The sequence below is a fragment of the Borostomias antarcticus genome (assembly GCF_949987555.1).
Source record: "Borostomias antarcticus genome assembly, chromosome: 12".
Taxonomy (NCBI): Eukaryota; Metazoa; Chordata; class Actinopteri; order Stomiiformes; family Stomiidae; genus Borostomias; species Borostomias antarcticus.
The window spans coordinates 11,954,953-11,973,361 of NC_140245.1; the positions used below are offsets into that span (position 1 = coordinate 11,954,953).

The 18,409-nt window shown below is 41.8% G+C and overlaps 1 protein-coding gene across 3 annotated transcripts in view; it reads right to left on the reverse strand.

Annotated features, from left to right (window-relative positions):
* Positions 1 to 18,409, reverse strand: part of afg3l2 (AFG3-like AAA ATPase 2) — a 68,123-nt gene that overhangs the window by 33,335 nt on the left and 16,379 nt on the right. For all 3 annotated transcript variants that reach the window (XR_014630702.1, XM_084446994.1, XM_084446995.1), the window contains exons 3-9: positions 16,245 to 16,325; positions 13,852 to 13,991; positions 6,014 to 6,166; positions 3,853 to 3,927; positions 2,559 to 2,680; positions 1,560 to 1,833; positions 1,325 to 1,462 (exon numbers count right to left, since the gene is read on the reverse strand). Coding sequence is in view for 2 of the 3 variants with exons in the window: in XM_084446994.1 (XP_084303120.1) it covers positions 1,325 to 1,462; positions 1,560 to 1,833; positions 2,559 to 2,680; positions 3,853 to 3,927; positions 6,014 to 6,166; positions 13,852 to 13,991; positions 16,245 to 16,325 (983 nt within the window). In the remaining variant the exon portion in view is untranslated. The remainder of the gene's footprint in view (positions 1 to 1,324; positions 1,463 to 1,559; positions 1,834 to 2,558; positions 2,681 to 3,852; positions 3,928 to 6,013; positions 6,167 to 13,851; positions 13,992 to 16,244; positions 16,326 to 18,409) is intronic.

Here is an 18,409-nt window from a genome sequence, read left to right on the forward strand (position 1 = left end):
TTCTATACCACTTTTATCCAAAGCACTTTACAATGGCCTCTCATCCACCCATTCACACACACATTCACACACCAATGGCAGCAGCTGCTGTGCAAGGTGCTAGCCTGCTCATTGGGAACAATTTGGGGTTCAGTGTCTTGCCTAAGGACACTTCGACGTGGACAGGGGGAGCCGAGATTAGAACCGCCAACCCTGCGTTCATTGGACAACCCGCTCTACCTCCTAAGCCACAGCCGCCCCATAACCATTACTGTGCAATGTGTTGTGTAATAAAGATATTTCTTAAAAGAGACCCAAACTTTACCACAAAATGTGTTAGACACTTTGTTTAACTTTGTTTAACCTCATGACTTTTATGGTGATATTTGATGGTGAATTCAGGAGAATTACATTACCCCATGACCCAGTTGCGTCCCCCTATCCTTGGTTGCCTGCTAGTTTAGCCTGCCATATTTTCATCCTTTATCTGACGGAGGTTTGAGCAAATTAATGGATGGATTGGGTAAAATCCATGGTGCTGAAATAGCCTATCAGCAGGTGCGTTGCTTAAATATCAGCAGACCACCTTTTATTGATAAATCCATGGCACTGTCCATAGTGCTGAAATAGGACACCTAAATGCAATCTCCATTTCTTTCCACTCCGTCTACGGAAGTTTCCCTTTGGATCTGTCTTGCATCTCCTTACAGCCTATAGGGGCTCAGTATGAGGTCCCTGCCCCCTCTGTAACGAACCATTAGCTCTGCCCCAGCTCCCCTCCCTTCATCTCTGAGTATAATGCGCTATGAAAATATTTTTTTATTTCACTGGTGTGTGAATGTGTGTGTGTGAATGGGTGAATGAGAAGCGCTTCGGTTGAAAACTATATATAAGTGCAGTCTATTTAGTAAAGTATTTTTGTTGTTGAATGCACTGGTGTTAGGCTGGGGTTTTAGGCTGCATCTGTGTTTAATTGTGTAGGATAAAAACTATTGCACATGACTAGCTGTCAATCTGAAGATTTGTTGTGAGTAAATTACAAATAAACAAAATCTCAAATTAAAACCAAGACCTGTGTGAATTTCATCCTGTAGTTGTTGTTGTTTCCATGTACAGTGTAACATGATCAGTGTGTCATCAGTTAAAGATGCATCTTCAAGCGGAATTTCCTTGTCGTAATGGGAATGCAAATCCTGGCTGCGATGGGCTGACGCGCCAAGTCAGACAGCGCCAGGCCAGGCCAGGTCGGCCCATGAACTATATGGAAATACGGTTTATGACGCCTGAGCTGAAATGGGCCGGTGCAGTATTGGGTCTGCTGCGCTATTGGGTGGGAGTGGCTTACCCTGGCAGGGCCGACTCCAACAAACATCTCAAGGAACTCTGAGCCATTCACGGTAATGAAAGGGACGTTAGCCTCTCCAGCAGTAGCTTTGGCTAGGAGGGTCTTCCCTGTCCCAGGTGGTCCAGTCAGGATGGCCCCCTGGGGACAGAGAAAATAGGGTATTACATGGTACCTCCCCTCAAGTTTAGATGCAGTGAGACAAGTTGATAAACTTGAGCTCCCTCTTTCAACTCACTTTGGGAATTTTTGCACCTAGGTCCTGATACTGCTTGGGGTTCTTCAGGAAGTTGACAAATTCCATGATCTCCAGCTTGGCCTCTTCGCAGCCAGCCACGTCTTTGAATTTGACATCAATCTCATCCCGCAGCACCTTTGCAGTGGTCTCACTGACGCTGAAGAGACCCCCCATGCCTCGGCCTGGTCGGCCTGCCCCCGCTGGCCCCCGCCGCAGCATGAAGAGCAGGAAACCAATGATAAGCACCGTTGGAAGCATGCTCAGAAGGAAGGAGCTGGTGGTAGAGAACAGATTGGTTATTATCCCATTAGTCCATAAATGTCTCCTCCCCTTGTTCGCTACCAAATTACCTGAGCCTGGAAACAAAGTTTGGGTCGTCATGCATATTCATATTACCTGCTATTCCAATACTAGACACAAGCTGACAGCAGCTACCTTCAAACACCTCCCAAGGGATACAAACACAGAAAAAGAGAACATTATTGTTCTCTTGCATACTTATTGTTAATAGTGTGCTTGCTGAAAGCAAGAACGTGGACGTTCTCTTAGACACATAATTTTAAAGATTGTTTAATTTAAAAAGTTTTAAATTCTTAGGGTCCGGGCAGAGACCCTCATGCATTTGTCATTGTTCTTCTCCTCTTCCTCCTTCATGATCATTGTTCTCTTGCACACGTATTATAAGTGTGCTTGCTGAAAGCAAGAACACTATTGTTCTCTTGCATACTTAATATTATTAGTGGGCTGCAGTAGCCTGCTGCCTCCCCTCTCCCAGCGCAGGCAGAGGAGAGCGAAGTCGTTGGCTCGCAGCACAGTTCGTGAGACCATCCTGATCTTGCGAAATAAAACCAAACTAACCCATAATTCTTAGAGATTTTCTGTAAGGAAGCACACGTTACCATAGCTCTGACCGTGTAAATAAGGAGAGGCTGAAACAGGTCAGTCTTACCCGTCACTCTCTGAGGAGTAGACCACCGGCAGGCGGCTGGTTAGTCTTACCCATCACTCTCTGAGGAGTAGACCACTGGCAGGCGGCTCTCCCCCTCGATTCCCATCTCAGACTGGGCCGTCTCCAGATTGCGCTCAAATGTGTCCACGCTACCGATGTTGAACCATACATACTGATGACACAGAAAATATGTAATAGACATTATTATCATGGTTTTTAAAGTGCATTTAGGCAGAAATATTTAGAAAGTTTAAGATTTTTCATTTAAGACTTAATATAGGCTAATTTGTATTATTATTTTTTGTATGAAAAATAAAATAAACAACACGGCAAAACCTTACCAGCGGAAACACTGTATATAATGTGTATATGTATATATATACTGTGGGAATTTTTGCCCATTCATCCAGAACAGCGAGTGAAGTCAGACACTGATGTTGGATAAGAGGGCCTTACTGTACATCACCAAGCACAATGCCAAGCATTGGACGCAGTGGCGTAAAGTCTGAGTCTGAGTTTGGCGAATGCCATGAACCTGACTGCATTGTGCCAACTATAACGTTTGGTGGATGAGGGATAACGGTCTGGTCTTTTTCTGGGGTTGGCCTAGACCCCTTAGTTCCAGTGAAGGGAAATGTTAATGTTTCAGCTGACCAAGACATTTTGGACAATTCTATGCTTCCAACTTTGTGGGAACAGTTTGGGGAAGGCCTTTTTCTGCCCCAGTGCACAAAGCAAGGTCCATAAAGGCATGCTTGGGTGAGGTTGGTGTGGTAGAACTTGACTGGCCCGCATAGAGCCCTGACCTCAACCCCATAATTGGGATGAATTAGAACGGAGATTGTGAGCTAGGCCCTCTCGTCCGACATCAGTGTCTGACCTGACACATGCTCTTCTGGATTAATGGGCAACAATTCCCACAGACACACTCCAAAATCTTGTAAAAAGCGTGGAAAGAGTGGAAGCTGTTATAGCTGCAAGGGGGGACCAACACCTTATTATTATTTTGCTTCCCTCTGGAATATGTAGGGGTTGGACGTATGCCCACCTCCCTTGTTCTCTGTAAAGCACATTGTGTTGCCTCTGGGTATGAAATGCGCTACACAAATAAAGCTTTGATTGATTGATTGATTATTAATGCCTATGAATTTAGAATGGGATGTCATAAATGTTCCTGTAGGTGTGATGTGTAGGTGTCCCAATACCTTTCTCCATATACACATAATGTATATATACACACACACACACACACACACATATATATATATATATATATACTGACATACCCAGTATGAAAATAAACAGTATAACAATAACAATATAAAAAACAAAACAAGAGCTTACTCCATCAACAGGAGTCTTTCCAGGAGAAAACACTACTTTTACGTAGCGCTTGTTTACAACCTCCAACCTGTCCACCTGTGGAAAGAAGAACCAGGAAGTTACCTGCTGAATACGTTTAGATATACAAGATCTGGAGTTCCGTCTGTTCAATTATATCAGCCAGTCTATAGCAGCCATTAACTCTCCCCTATTCCACCATCTATGGTGTGGCTTCAGACAGAGGAGTGTTGTTTTGTTCACATCATACGAGTGATGTGGGCAGCTTTGTGGGTGACTGAATGGCAAACAGACATTGAGAGGAACTATTGGCTATTTATTTCCCAGCAGCTTCTTGTGGTCCTGCTGGTACAGTAAGTGGAATTTACTAGTCTGGAGTAGAGGTCTTCATGGGTCCACCCAAACCTGAAAACCTGAGACCGTACCAGATACCCGAGCGGGTTGGTTCCAAAATATTGGCATGTCTCACAGGTAAGAGTTGGGTTTTATTATACATTGCCGCGGGTAAACACATCTGAAATCGATCATCTTTTTTTCATATCAAATCTTTAATCCCGTTTTAAAATGAGACATTTAAACTACTGGTAATCTCTCTTGGAAATGAGCACATCTTTCAGCCAAACTGCTGAGCACATCTTGCATGGCGCATAAAGCCACACAAACCAGCTCTGGCACCTGTTTAAGTGAGAACTTTACAGTAGCAGCTTTTCGTTAAAGTTATCATCCTATATATAACCATCTAAATGCTGTAATCAGACTAACGTGATCGATTATCACCAGTGCTGAGTTAATTAGCCTAATATAAGATATAGATTTCTTCAGTTCTTTCTTTAGAAAGGCTGTAGTAGGACTATGGCTGGATGACTTGCGCAAAAGATGTTTCCTTATGAAAAAAACATCACTAGATTTTCTTGATAGGAGCTCTGCTGTTTTTCTTAACTTTTGTAGGTAATTATTTCGATAAACAAAATATTCCATTTGAAACAAATAAATTACTTATTTTGGAATTACATTGGTATTAGAGGAGTAGTAAAGGGAAAATGCATGTTTAGCCCTGTTTTAAGGTTACTTATGATCATATACAATGGTTCAGATCAAAACGTTGACAAAACTAGCACTTTTGAGAAAGTCTGATAAGTGCTCTACCACCGTCTTGGTCATATAATGGATGTGGATGGGCACCTTGAAAAATCATTAAAAAACATGTTAAACTCTCAATTTCAAAGACAAGAAACTCACCGAGGTGTTAGTTGGCGTTCTGACATATAATTCGCTATAAAGTAAGATTCTAGTACATCTGGAAAGGCTTTTTTAAATATTTAGCATAGTACTATTTAGTCGCAGCACATACATGTGTAAACTTCCGCAAACTAGGTAGCCTAGCAACATAAACAATAACAATAGCTACCATAAGTAGTTCCGCTTCCTGAATCCCCTCTGCAGATTGATCTACACATCTACAACGGTCGCTTCAATACAAGTCAATGGATTTCATAAAATGATCAATAAAACCCTACAGGAATCATACTTTGCGACAAATTTGATGTCAGAACACCAACGGACCCCAATTACCCCCTCGGTGAGCTTCTTCTTTGAAATTGAGAGTTTAACATGTTTTTGAATGATTTTTCAAGGTGCCCATCCATTGTATGACCTAAACGGTGGTAGAGCAATTATCAGACTTTCTCAAAAGTGCTAGTTTTGTCAACGTTTTGATCTGAACCATTGTATATGATCATAAGTAACCTTAAAACAGGGCTAAACATGCATTTTCCCTTTACTACTCCTTTAAATCAATAGTTACATTATCGCTCTTTTGCTATAACCGTTTCGTGCATGCTGCTGCTGGAATCTCTATGTCGGGTCTGTTCGGATCTTATCTGTTAGGGCACGGTTCTGGTTGTCCTCAGGTCCGTTTCGGTCTGGGTCCTGACTATCCTCAGGTCCATTTAGGGACCGGGTCTCTTTATTTAAAAAAAAAAAAAAAGGATGCGGATCGGGTTTGGGTAAGAAAGCCAGTGGTCCATTTCAGAACGGGTTTAATTTTTGGACCTGTGAAGACCTCTAGTCTGGAGCAGCTAAGACTAGACCTAATGAAATGCAAGCATCATTGTGGCACACAACACTTCACATTTCTAGACTAAGAGAAAACTGAAATACTTACCACTCCTTTCGAGAGGTAATTATTGACAAAGTCTTTCCAAGTGACCTCTTTGCCCCCGTCTCGGAGGAAGAAGTAGTAGGTAACAGCTGTCCAAAAAGCTGCCCCACTTAGAAAGTACATACGGAACTCTTTGTCATCCCATGGCATATCACCCTGTGGATGATAGTTTGGGAGGGAAGGAGCACAGATAATACCAGTTAGAGATCCACCATGTTTTTACAACCACTTGTGAAATTTTCACTAGATACACAACATATGTTGGGTTTAAAAGCCATTATGCATCACTTCACAGATGCTGTGCATGATCATAGTAGGTTTTTTAATAAGGGCCAAGCACTGAAAGTGCGAAGCCCCTATTGTAATTGTTGGTATTATTATTGGGGGCCAAGCAGCGAAGCTGTGTAGGCACCTTAAGTTATTCTATTTTATTATTATTGGGGGCCAAGCAGCGAAGCTGCGAAGGCCTCCATTGTTCTTGTACCTTTTCTTATTATTGGGGGCCAAGCAGCGAAGCTACGAAGGCCACCATTGTGTTTGTACCTTTTCTTAATATTTATTCTTTATTATTCGGGGCCAAGCAGCGAAGCTGCGAATGCCACCATTGTGTTTGTACCTTTTCTTATTATTATTGGGGGCCAAGCAGCGAAGCTGCGAAGGCCTCCATTGTTCTTGTACCTTTTCTTCTTATTATTATTATTATTATTGGGGGCCAAGCAGCGAAGCTGCGTAGGCCCCCATTAAGTTTCTACCTTTTCTTATTATTATTCCTCTGCCATTGTAGTCTATGGCAGCCCATAGAAGCGTATGGTAGAAAGTTATGAAAATTGGCACACTCATTCAGGAAGTCCCCTGAGTCTCCTCACCCAGACTCATGTCCACAGCTCGTACCCTCTTGCGCCACCAACGTGTCAAAGTTGGCAATGCTTTTATTCATGCAACTTTTGACCTGTAAGCCCAATTTTTAAAAATGAGGCACCGTTGGATTCCTTGGCTCAGGCCGAGTTCAACGCACCCCATGACATCATTTTCCACCATATTGGATTTCCCGCCATTTTGTACTTTGTGTAAAACACTTAAGGGGAGACACGGTAGGTGAAAACATCGTTTTTCAATGCCTTGGTCAAATTTGAGATTTTGTGCTAGTTTGCTTCCATAACATGTCTTCTTTCATACTAGTGGAAATAAAACATCAAAAATACGCATTTAGATGTTTATTTTACTTTATTTAGCCCGTTTGCGTCTGTAGATTCTTCCGAAAATCACCAAAAGGTAGCCTTCTTTCAAAACGAGCCGAACCGCGGGCGTTATTTGGACCGGCTCATGTGAGGTATCATTAGAAAGGTCTCTCTCTCAAGCGCAATGTTATCGCAACCAAACCTGATAGTTTCATTTGTATCAGCAACCAATCGTGGAAATACAAAGGCGGGTTTGATGCTAAGCGTGAAATCTCATTGGCTGTTGTTGATTTCTGAGAACGTGATTGGTTCAGCGCGTCATGTGACACATTTCCATTTCCTGATATCTAATCCAAACAATGCCGTCTGTAAAGCGTTCTAAACGTAATAAGCAACAACGACAACAGTGTTTGCCCGCAAGGTTGAACAGAAAACAAGAGAAACTAAATGTGACAGCGGCTGGTGATTTGGTCCGCAACTCGGCAAACCCGAAATGCGCTAGGGGGCAAAATAAATTAAAAAAAGTTTTTTTTTTTTTTTTGTATTACCAAAGTTGAAGTTGTGAAGAACCCACTTACTATAACAGACAACAGTTTTAGGTTCACGAAATACGTATAATTAGTCTGCAAACTAAGCTCGTTTTTAGCTGATTTCGAGTCGGGTTTGGGGGCGGGCAGATCGATTAGCATGATTTGGTTTCATTGGCTATTGCTTCCGGGTTCTCCACCCCCCCACCCTTCCCCAACACGCCGGCTTTGTTTACATTCAGTCCCAAGTTTAACCATGGATGCTACAGCTTTTGCTAAAGAATAGACGGGGATGGCATCCAGGACATGGAAAGAGTTTTAAGAGCAGCTAAAACTCCAGCAGAGCAGGACTCGTTCGTACACGGAGTTTTATTCTTGATGACCTGTGATACAGAGATGACTGTATCAACAAAGCAAGTTGCTACCAAGCGAAAGTTGCGTCGAAGGACGTACCAGATTCACACCACTGTTGTCTGCCGCCAAGCATTCTGCTTTGCTTTGGGGAAAGCTATCTTTATACTATCTGTGCTGTTTACATTACATTAATGTTAGTCGTTTAGCAGTAGCTCCTTTCTAAACAAGTGACTAAGTCTAGCTATCATAACAAAGGCACTAGCACTAACAAAGGCTAGCTAACTAACGTTAGCTAACATGCACAGGGACATGGCTAGCTAGTGAGCTAGCCCTTTGTTCCTAAACTAGCTAGCGAGGCAGCTAATATCCAGCCAGCTGCCTAGCACAGGGACATGGCTAGCTAGTGAGCAAGCCCTTTGTTCCTAAACTAGCTAGCGAGGCAGCTAATATCCAGCCAGCTGCCTTTATCTATATGGAGTGCCAATACTGTGGGCAATAGTTTAATGTACTTTCTTCCTTCTATTCTATTGCAGTTTTGATGCTGAGAGACCTGGCATGGTTGTGGCCAGAGAACACCGTGATGCACCGGCAGTCGAGTTTCAGCTGCTGCGCAAGCCTGATGTCCTGCCCCCCAGAGAAGGTCTTCTTGTGCAAGCCCCACCCAGACTGAACATGGCCAGACAGACGTATCACTTTGACAAGATCAGAGAGTTCTGCTCTGATGAGGGACGAGACGTCACATGTCCCCCGCCAAACTCCACAGCAGCTCAGAACAAGACTGTCCGCTTGTAGATTCACTGCAGATCATCAGGACGGACAGCACTGCAGGAGAAAGGCCACAGCCTTTTCCTGTTTGTATACTGAACCGTTGCTTGTTCTCTTGCACATACTTGCCCACACTTGCACAGACTGCATTGTCAGAATATTGAATACTGAGCTGAGTACTGTTGTTATTACCTTGAGTATTGAGCTGGGGACTGTTATTACTTTGTTGTACACTTGATCACAATGAACACTATGCACCTTGTCTATAAAACAGACAACTGACTGTACACTTTAACACTTAGACTGTTGCCTTTTTTTGTACACTTTACTACTTATGCTTGTACTTTATATCATGTATGTGACAATAAAGAATGTTACATTTGAACTTCATCTTATATTGTGTTGTGAATGCAGTTGAGAACAAGATTAATACTGACAAAGAGTGTGGGGTCATCAGTGAGAGAGCACCCCACTTGGCAGCCACTCTCAGTTAATACCCCAAGTTGACAGCCACTCTGACAGATAATGACAGATCGTCCAGTGGGGGAGTGGCTGGGGGTGGGGTTACCAGGCTATTGTTCACGCCCATTACCTGGCAGTCAGAGGTGTGAAAATGTTGGAGAACTTTGGAGGAGGATTTCTCAGCTAAGTTGATTTGGCAGTACTAGCATTCAAATAAGCATATCTTCTTCAACTATGTTCAGATTTCAATGTATGAGACCTCATTTGAAAGCTTACAATCTGCACTTTCATAATCTGTAAAAAACTGAAAAATGACCTTTGCCTAGTTGAGGACCAAATTACCAGCGGCGGTCACAAATGGAAAGGTTTACATTTATGAGACAAAAAGTGCCTATTCGTGCAAGTTGTCATTAGCCGGTGCTAGCATGTCCAGTGAGCAGCAGGGAGATGAGGCTAGCGTTAGCATGTCCAGTGAGCAGCAGAGAGATGCGGCGCGTTTGAATGAGCTGATAACTGGGTTGATTTGTCCTAATTGTGCAGGGACTGGTCTTAAAATTAACATAGATCCTCAGAATAGTGGGTTCTGTAGTACTTTGCTCTTAGAGTGCAGTTTTTGTGAGAAATGGCTATCGCAAAAGTGTATACACATCGACTCGGCTTCATGATACAACTAGGAATGATGTTGCATTTGATGTCAATGTGAGGATGGTCCTCTTAGCGCACGAGTTAGGGTTGGGGTATGCAGCTCTCCAAAAGATTAGTAAAGTGTTAGGGATCCCAGGGCTTCATCTGAAAACGTATCAGAAACATGACAAGAGGGTGACAGGTAGGCTATTGAAACGTGTTCCATCTTTCTTTCTCTCTCTCTCTCTCTCTCTCTCTCTCTAGCCAATATCAGAAGCCTATACATATGCACAGTAGTCTCCCTCTCTCTACCTGTGGCATTTCTACATGCATCCATAAACTGACCAAATAAACTGTTTTAATTTCAGTTGCTGAAATAGAGAGAGGTCTGGAGTTCTTGCACAGAAGCAGAGAGCAGATTAGGCAGGCATATGCAGATGTTGACCCAGAGGTAGGTAAGCTGACTGCCAATAAATGCAAAATGTTACAAAATTATTACAGTTATTGAGAATTATTACAATAATTCTCAATAACCAGCGTTCAGTGGACAACACGAAGGCGGCAATATGGGGTAGTCTGCTTCACTGATGACAACCCCATGCGCACCAGGAACATATTGTGGTTTTAGGACAGTTTTGTGGACTGCAGCTGAGTGGGTTCTACAAACCAGCTGCCTAGAACAGTTTTGTGGTTAGCTAGTGTGGTGCCATCTGAGGAGTGACTCTGTAGACCTATGACGGCGTAGCTTGATGTCTCCTATGGTGTTGCTTTTGACGATGGTTATATCACTTGTTTGTTTGGCAATCTATATTTAGCTTCTATTGGTGTTTACCCTGCATTGTTTACCACATCTTGTCCTGTGTATTTATGAATCAGCTTACTCTTCATGTTCATTCATTCATTCATTCATTCATGTTTTCTCCATGTAAAACACTTAAACACTGGAAAAAAACACAAAAGGTTAGATAATCTGTTTTCTCATGCATGTCCTCGTCAAATGTGTCTATCTTTGTCCATGATCTGTTTAACAAAATAATACAAGCTTTCTAAAAGGGAATGTTCTCTTCCGTACTAACATTGTCTCGTCTCTAGTCTCGTCTTACTAACATCCCACTCGTGGGCTGTACCTTGACGTGGTGAGTGGGCTTCCAACTAAACAGGTCTTGCTTCTCTATACAAAATGTCTACTCCTGGACTATTCTGAATCCACAACATGCTGTGTTATTCAGATTTGATAGAACATCTGTGTTTTCAGATGTTGTGTAATGTTGTTACTAATAATGTGATTGGATATTGTGTTTGTAAATATTGGTTTCCAATGCAAATGTATGGTTTTTTACAATACAAATTTTCAAAGCCCGTTTTCTCAAAATGACCACCACTTGAGTAGCACCTACATACACCTAACTTTCCAATTTTGTTCCAATCCATATTCTGAAGGGTTTGGCCAAGGGGGATTTTTTAAATTTCATTCATAGCCTGATTTATATAACAGTTTATCCCTAAAACATGGCGAAAATTGGTCTTTTTATGACTGTTGACAGTATTTTCTGATTTCTGAAGTGAAGAAAAGAGATATCAAAAATCCCCCTTGGACAAAGTTTTGAATAGGGATATGTGAACAAAATGAAACAAGAATACGCATATAATGCCTAATTTGTATATTAATCCATAAGATTTCAGAAAACTTGTAATACAAAAAAGATGCTCCTTAATGTACCTAACAAACTGGGGGAGTTTGATGGTGATACCTATTAAGGATTTTTTTTTTCCTATTCACCTGGGGTGTCTCCCCTTAAGCAACCAATATTATCATTTTTCTATGCATGTAAAATAAAATAATATCTGAGGATTACACAAAAACTACCAGAGCGATTTTCACGAAACTCGATGGAGGGGTGAAGCATAATACAACTTAGAACCCATCCCAGAGACATGGACACTGGGCTAGTGCCCCTCTACCCCTCCCAGAGACACGGACACTGGGCTAGTACCGTCCTTTTTACACCCCAGAGGACTTAATTTCTGTATATAGTTTTGTAACTTATGTCTTCTGTTATTGTCTATAATGGCATATTGAAAAAATAACACAAGTACACAAGTATGTTCAGTTGTGTTCATACATGACCACCTCTCATAAACACCACAATCAGTTACACCAATAAAAGCTTACTCTTCACTGGCGCAAGTGTGCTATATTTATACTGAGGAGTGACTTTAACCATTTCAACTCGATTACACCAACAAAATGCATTAATGGGCGGAGCCCTGTGCTCTCTGAGCACCCTTTCGGAGTTTGGAGTTCCCGCGCTTATTTTTAGCCTGGAGAAATAAGTGGTCCTGAGCCCACAAAATGACCAAAACATTACTGGAGGTGAATGTTTGGGTGGCTCTGTGGCGCCCCCCTTGGGTCATTTTCCTGGAGTAGGGTCAGGGGTGGGGGTTGGTGGTTAAGAGCTCAGTAGACAGATAGAGGTACATACAAATCTAGATGTGGCCTAACTGGTTCTGAGGGGCATCTGGAGGGCACAAGGTTGTAGTAGGTATGGAGGGTGTGTGTGGCGTCTTCAGCTATTTGTGAGGCCTTATTCACTGTCCGTTTGGTATGGATGCTGCTGAGTGGCTTCTGTCTGTTCCTGCCCGGTGATCTTACTGGTCTCACCATTGGTCTTAAAGGTGAGCTTGTGATCGATGGTAGTACCAAGATATTTATACTCCTCAGCGCGCTCTATTGTTTGGACATTTACCTCCAGTCGGGGCAGCGGGTTGGTCACGCCTGAAATCCACTAGCAGCCCGAGGTGAAGGCTATTTTCTTCTGATTGAGTATGTTTTTCAGTTCCTTTGTGATCCATGTATTATTTGAAAATACATTAACAGTTTTAGCTGGGACAATCATATATTCACAGAAAAGGATGTAGCCAGTGATGTTCATAGCCTCCTCCAGACTCGCCCCATCGGTGAGTGTTCCCCAGTCAGTGCACTCATAACAGGCTCGCAGGGTCTCTATAACTTCCTCATTACTCCGTAACCTGCTTTTTTCCCTCCCTTCGTAATTTTGTGCGGTAGGTAGGGACTAGATGTATGATGTTCTGATCAGCTATACAAGTTGCAATAGCAGAGGTTGATTGTTTTGTCTCCTCTGGTGACACATTTTATATACTGCCATGGTGGTGTAGTAGGCTAATGATCAAAAATCACACCCAGGTGGTGAAGTAAGCGGTGTAGGTTTATGAGCAATCTCTACTGATTTTCTCTGGGAGTCAAAAGCAGTCAACATTTAAATGAAACAGAAAACATGTATGCATTTGCAGGATTCCCACAGTGCAAATATCTAAGCTGCGACATTATACTTCTTGAGATAGAGCTGTCTAAAGCCAGCCATGCTTTCCTCATGTCTGCCCCTAGTACTGGTGTGCAACAGTATTGGTGACTCCTGATTGGTCTAAATCTCATGCTACACATGCACATGTGTCATGTAGAGAAGCAGATGCAAGTAAAAAAGCACAAGTAAAAAAGCACATTCGGTATTCAGCCGAATGAGTGAAAAGACAGAAAATGTATACGAATAGTTTACGTTTTTTGATGACGCAATGATGTGTTGCTGTTCTGTGAAAGTGTTTTCAGTGATGACTGTCAAACGTAACTAGCCATAATAATTGCAGCAAACAGGTCAGCAGTTTGGAAACATTTCAAGGTTTCTGACAGACACAATAATGTGGGTACAAAAATTTGCTAAATTAAATGAAAAAATCCCACTGTACTTGGTATTCAATATTCGGGCATCCCTAAAAATAAACAACCCGATCTTCATTTCTCAATTTCAAGCTTCAATGGAATTAGAAAAATAAGTCAAACACGGCTAACTAATGTAAAATTGGTGACTTCTAGATAAAAAGTTACCAACCCAATAAGTTTGGTATAATGTCTCACCTTCTGAAGTCGGCTATACCAGGTAGATTCCTCCTTCCTGCCTCCTCTTTTTCCTCCTCCACCTGAGGTACCTCCACCCCCACTTCCTCCTCCACCACCAGATCTACCAGTGGCTCTTTGTGCATAGGTTTGCTTGGCCTCTGAGTAAAGTTAGACAATGACCATTCAGTGAGCAGAAGAGTTCGCTTTGTTACAGACAATAATAATAATAATACAGCTGTGTATTATTCCCTATTCTACTCATTACACACAATGATTCTACAAAATTTGATCGGAATGATCTGTCATACTACATTAAAGCTACAGCAAGAGGTAAGATTTCCATGTGGTTTTATACATTTCAATTTCGTTATACTGTTATGATAATTGGAGAGGTCGAGGTTGATTTTGGTCGACCGGAGGATTCTAAAAATAATAATAATAATAATTATTACTATTTATTTACTTTTTTTAATTAGCAGCATCGGCACACATAGTTCAAAGTGTTTGCATATGCTGAGATGCAAATAGCGACATGGTCCATTCTTCAATGGCCTTATGGGTACCCACACCCAAAAATCAAAGGCTCTGTACTCCATACTACATACTATATACATAGTAACATATTACGATCAGTCTGGATTCTTCCCATTAGGGCTGTATACTGAACTGCAGTGCTTTTTTGGCACCGACTGAATGACGTCAGTACTTATAAATCACATAAAAACTAGCGTGAAGCAGATACCTCTCACTAAATCTAGCATGAGCAGACATCTTGAATCATGGTGCCTAAACGGTCAAAAGTGTGGCTACACTTAGTCAGAACTGATCCCAACTCGGCTCAGTGCAATATGTAATAAAAAGCCTGCTGCTTAATCTGGAAATACTTTCAATTTAATGAAGCACCCTCTAATACACAGGATTAATATTCAGACAGAGTTGTTGTGAGTTCGATAGGCTTAAAACCCGATCTAGTCAAGCATCCTCTTCCTCATCCCTTGTCTCCATCGCAAGCACATCTGTGACTGTGACTGCTGAAACATCTTCAGCCTCAGGTAAGCTACGTTAGCTAGCTGCATATTTTGATACCTTAGCGATAGTTAGAAACTCTTCCATCACTGTCACTCTGCTAACGTTAGCTGATGTTAGCAGAGAGACAACCTTTAACAAGCTGAAACTAGCTATAATGTAGGCTATTGGAAACACTGCATAAAACATGGGGGCATCCGAAGTAGATGGACAATGTGGGTTAGATGATTCATAAATAGGAATCTTTTATTGTGCTGCCTGCAAGTTTGAGTTTAAAGTTTGACAGCTGTTCCGACTCACATAACTCAGAGTTGGGTACAGCCCTAAACATTGTCATTGACATGTTACCTAAAGATAACTGGCATGTGTCACATTCAATCACTGTGTTATCCATTTAAGTACCAGGCAGAGCAAAGACCAGTCCCCCACCCACTCTTCCGAGCACTCAACATCTTCTGACCATTCGACAGGAAAAAATGATTGCCAGCTAGCTAACATCTAAAATAGCTTGCACTACTGTATCACGGAGATGCACAACATGAATCTAACTACCACCGGTAGATAGATAGCTCTGTGTTGACCTTACATTAGTATCTAGAAGCTTGCTAACTAAGCGTAGTATTCCATGGTAGCTAGCTACTTTAGAGTAGGGAGCCAGTTATCTGACGTTAGCTAAGCCAGGACAAGAATCTCTGATGAAGTGCCAGGTCAACAAGGATTAGTTGCTAGTTAGCTTATCTAGTGCCAGCTAGTAAAAGCCTTTACACTAACCATGGCTAGCTAGCCTAGACCACAAACTACCTTGACTCTAGGCTGAAAATACTGTATTGTAGCCTACTATTTCACAGGTCATCATTGTGAGTGGGAGGAGCCGTGAACAAGTATCAGCCACGTGTTTGTTTCTCTGCTGTAGGCTATGATTGGCTGCCTGTGTTGTTTTTTTTCTTGTGGAGCTATCAGTTGACGTTCTCCCAAAAATACAAAGGATTTTTTTTCTTTGCACATCATTTAGCTCCAAATATATACATTATTTTATATATTTTTTAATTATTATTATTATTTTATAAAAATATGTTGTGTTTTTGTTGGTAGAGGAAAATGGACTAAAAAATAACTATCAAAAATTAATCTCAAATACATCATCATTATTGTGGAAGATATTTTGTCATTTTCATTTAACCTGCGCTGCGTCATTCAATTATTCCACCCCTTTACTGGACACAACTCCACTCACTTCAGGATACTTTGAATTACCAAAATGTGATGAGTGTACCTGTTGCATCTGCCTATTGCAATAGCCACTGATGATAGCGTCAAGTGTTTTTGTGCTACCATATTAGGGGCCAAACCCTCTGTATGACTTACACACACACAATCAAAATTACCTTTGGATGCACTTCCACTGGATGTGTCCGGTTCACTGCTCTTCGGAGTATTCTTACCATTAGGAAAGTACTTTTCAAATCCTAAAACAAGAATGAATAACATTTGAGACATTAACATTTGAGAGCATGCATCAACACTGAAATTCCAAACAACTGAAAGGGTCAGCAATAACCCTGACCCTAGACATCCTCAACACTAGAACTGCAGTGTGCCAAGCAGTGTGCCAAGGGTGTTGAGGTACTAAACAAGGGCTATCGCCAGATATGTCCCCCCCACCACACACAGTCCATGACCCTCCTCACTTACTCTTATCCCCAGATAGACAAGTTATAAGCAAAGAAATAGGCAAAATCCCTCATCAAAATTAACCATGAAAGTATTTTTGTGCATGGCTGCAAGCCAGCGCACCTAGGGTATTAAATATCCATTTGCAGTCCCTCCCTGGCTTACTCCCTGCCTCTGCCCCGTTGTTGACCTGCAGTTCTATGTTGCTACCACAAGAGGCAATGGTCCCAGAACCTGCAGTTCTATGTTGCTACTACAAGAGGCAATGGTCCCAGAACCTGCAGTTCTATGTTTCTACCACAAGAGCATTTACCATTTTTGGCCACAGAAGGGCAGCAACAGGCTTAGATAGTAGACAGTGGTTCCCTGTTCAGTTTCAGCAATTCAATGAGTATTTGAGTTAGGCTATTTAGTTTATTATAGTATAGACCAGGGGTAATCAAGTAAAGTTCTAAGAGGTTCATTTTGACAAAGTGGCCTCAAGCCAGGTTCCGGTGGTGATGCATGCGTTTTTTATGCCCTCAACACAACAGATTTGTTTCCTTGCATTCCTATAAGATTATTGTATAGCAGCAAGTATGTTACTGCGAAATACACATGGAAGTTAAAATATTGTTCACTTCAGTTGTATGGTCACCAACTTACTTTAAAATCAAATGAAGTAGGCTACATTTCAACAATATTTCAACCTGTTTATTGACACTTCACATTTAGGAGGGATTTCACATTTAGGAGGGATTATTAAACCAGGCCAGGTCAAGCCTGGCTTATGTGTGTTGGCTGGCTTGTTTCTGTGCGGGACTGGTAGGTCGGTAATGTCTGATAAATAAACATGGGTCTTGTCACCTGGACACATCAGTTCCAATGCTTCCAATGCTAATCCAGCACAATGAGAGCAGGATAACCAGTAAGATCATGGGCTCACAACTATCAGCAGATTCCATAACATTAATGGTAGCGGTCAGTGGCTAAAACAGTTACACTGATGATTCCTGTAATGTTGTGCCATTTTGCTGCAATGGGTTAAACTTTTGTTTCTAGATAAAGGTCATGACTTGCTGTTTTGAACTTCCCTTTAGGTGGTGAGTAAGTAGATCCAGGACACAGTGGGTTATTTGGACATCTACTACGATCTTGATATTATATTGATATGAAGATATGAAAGTAAACCATTGGCCCTTAGAAGTAAATTGTAATTAAAATGGTTCTTAGCTAAGTAACCTAAGTGTAGGCAGACTTGAAAGGTCAATTGTAATAAATGGGTCTATTTTAACAAATAGTGAAATTATTTTTCCGAGGTAGTCTTCTTCTGTGGAGGTGGCGGTGCTTTGAAGCTTCAACCCAGCATTTGTTAAAATAGACACTTTTGCTTAGGTAAGTGAAGTTTCATGTTTATCTGACACTTGTAAATATGAGCGCCTTTCCTAACTAGGCCGACACCGATTTATTTTGACGGCAAAGTGAATGGACCAGCAAAGGACTGTTGTCTGGCATGAGCGAGCGGAATGCGTCAACGGGACTGAGAAGGGCTACATTTCAACCAGACATTCCAGTGAAACCAGGTAGTCAAAATAACTTACCTGATATAAAATGGGCACCGCAAACGCGATCCAGTCCATACGCTTAATAATGGCGATTTCGTCTGTCTTCCTCTGCTACTGTTTCAAGAATGTACGCGCATACTTGTGCTGACTAGGCTGTAAAAGGGTCTATAATTAACAAATATGACCCACGCTCGTTACATAACTTCTATAACATCCATTGACGAAATATGTCATGGTACTTTGGTATGTCCACACCAAGGATTTGCTTAGGTAAGTGAAGTTTCATGTTTATCCACTCGGCCACCGCTGACCTGGGAAATCTGTGGAGTCTTTTT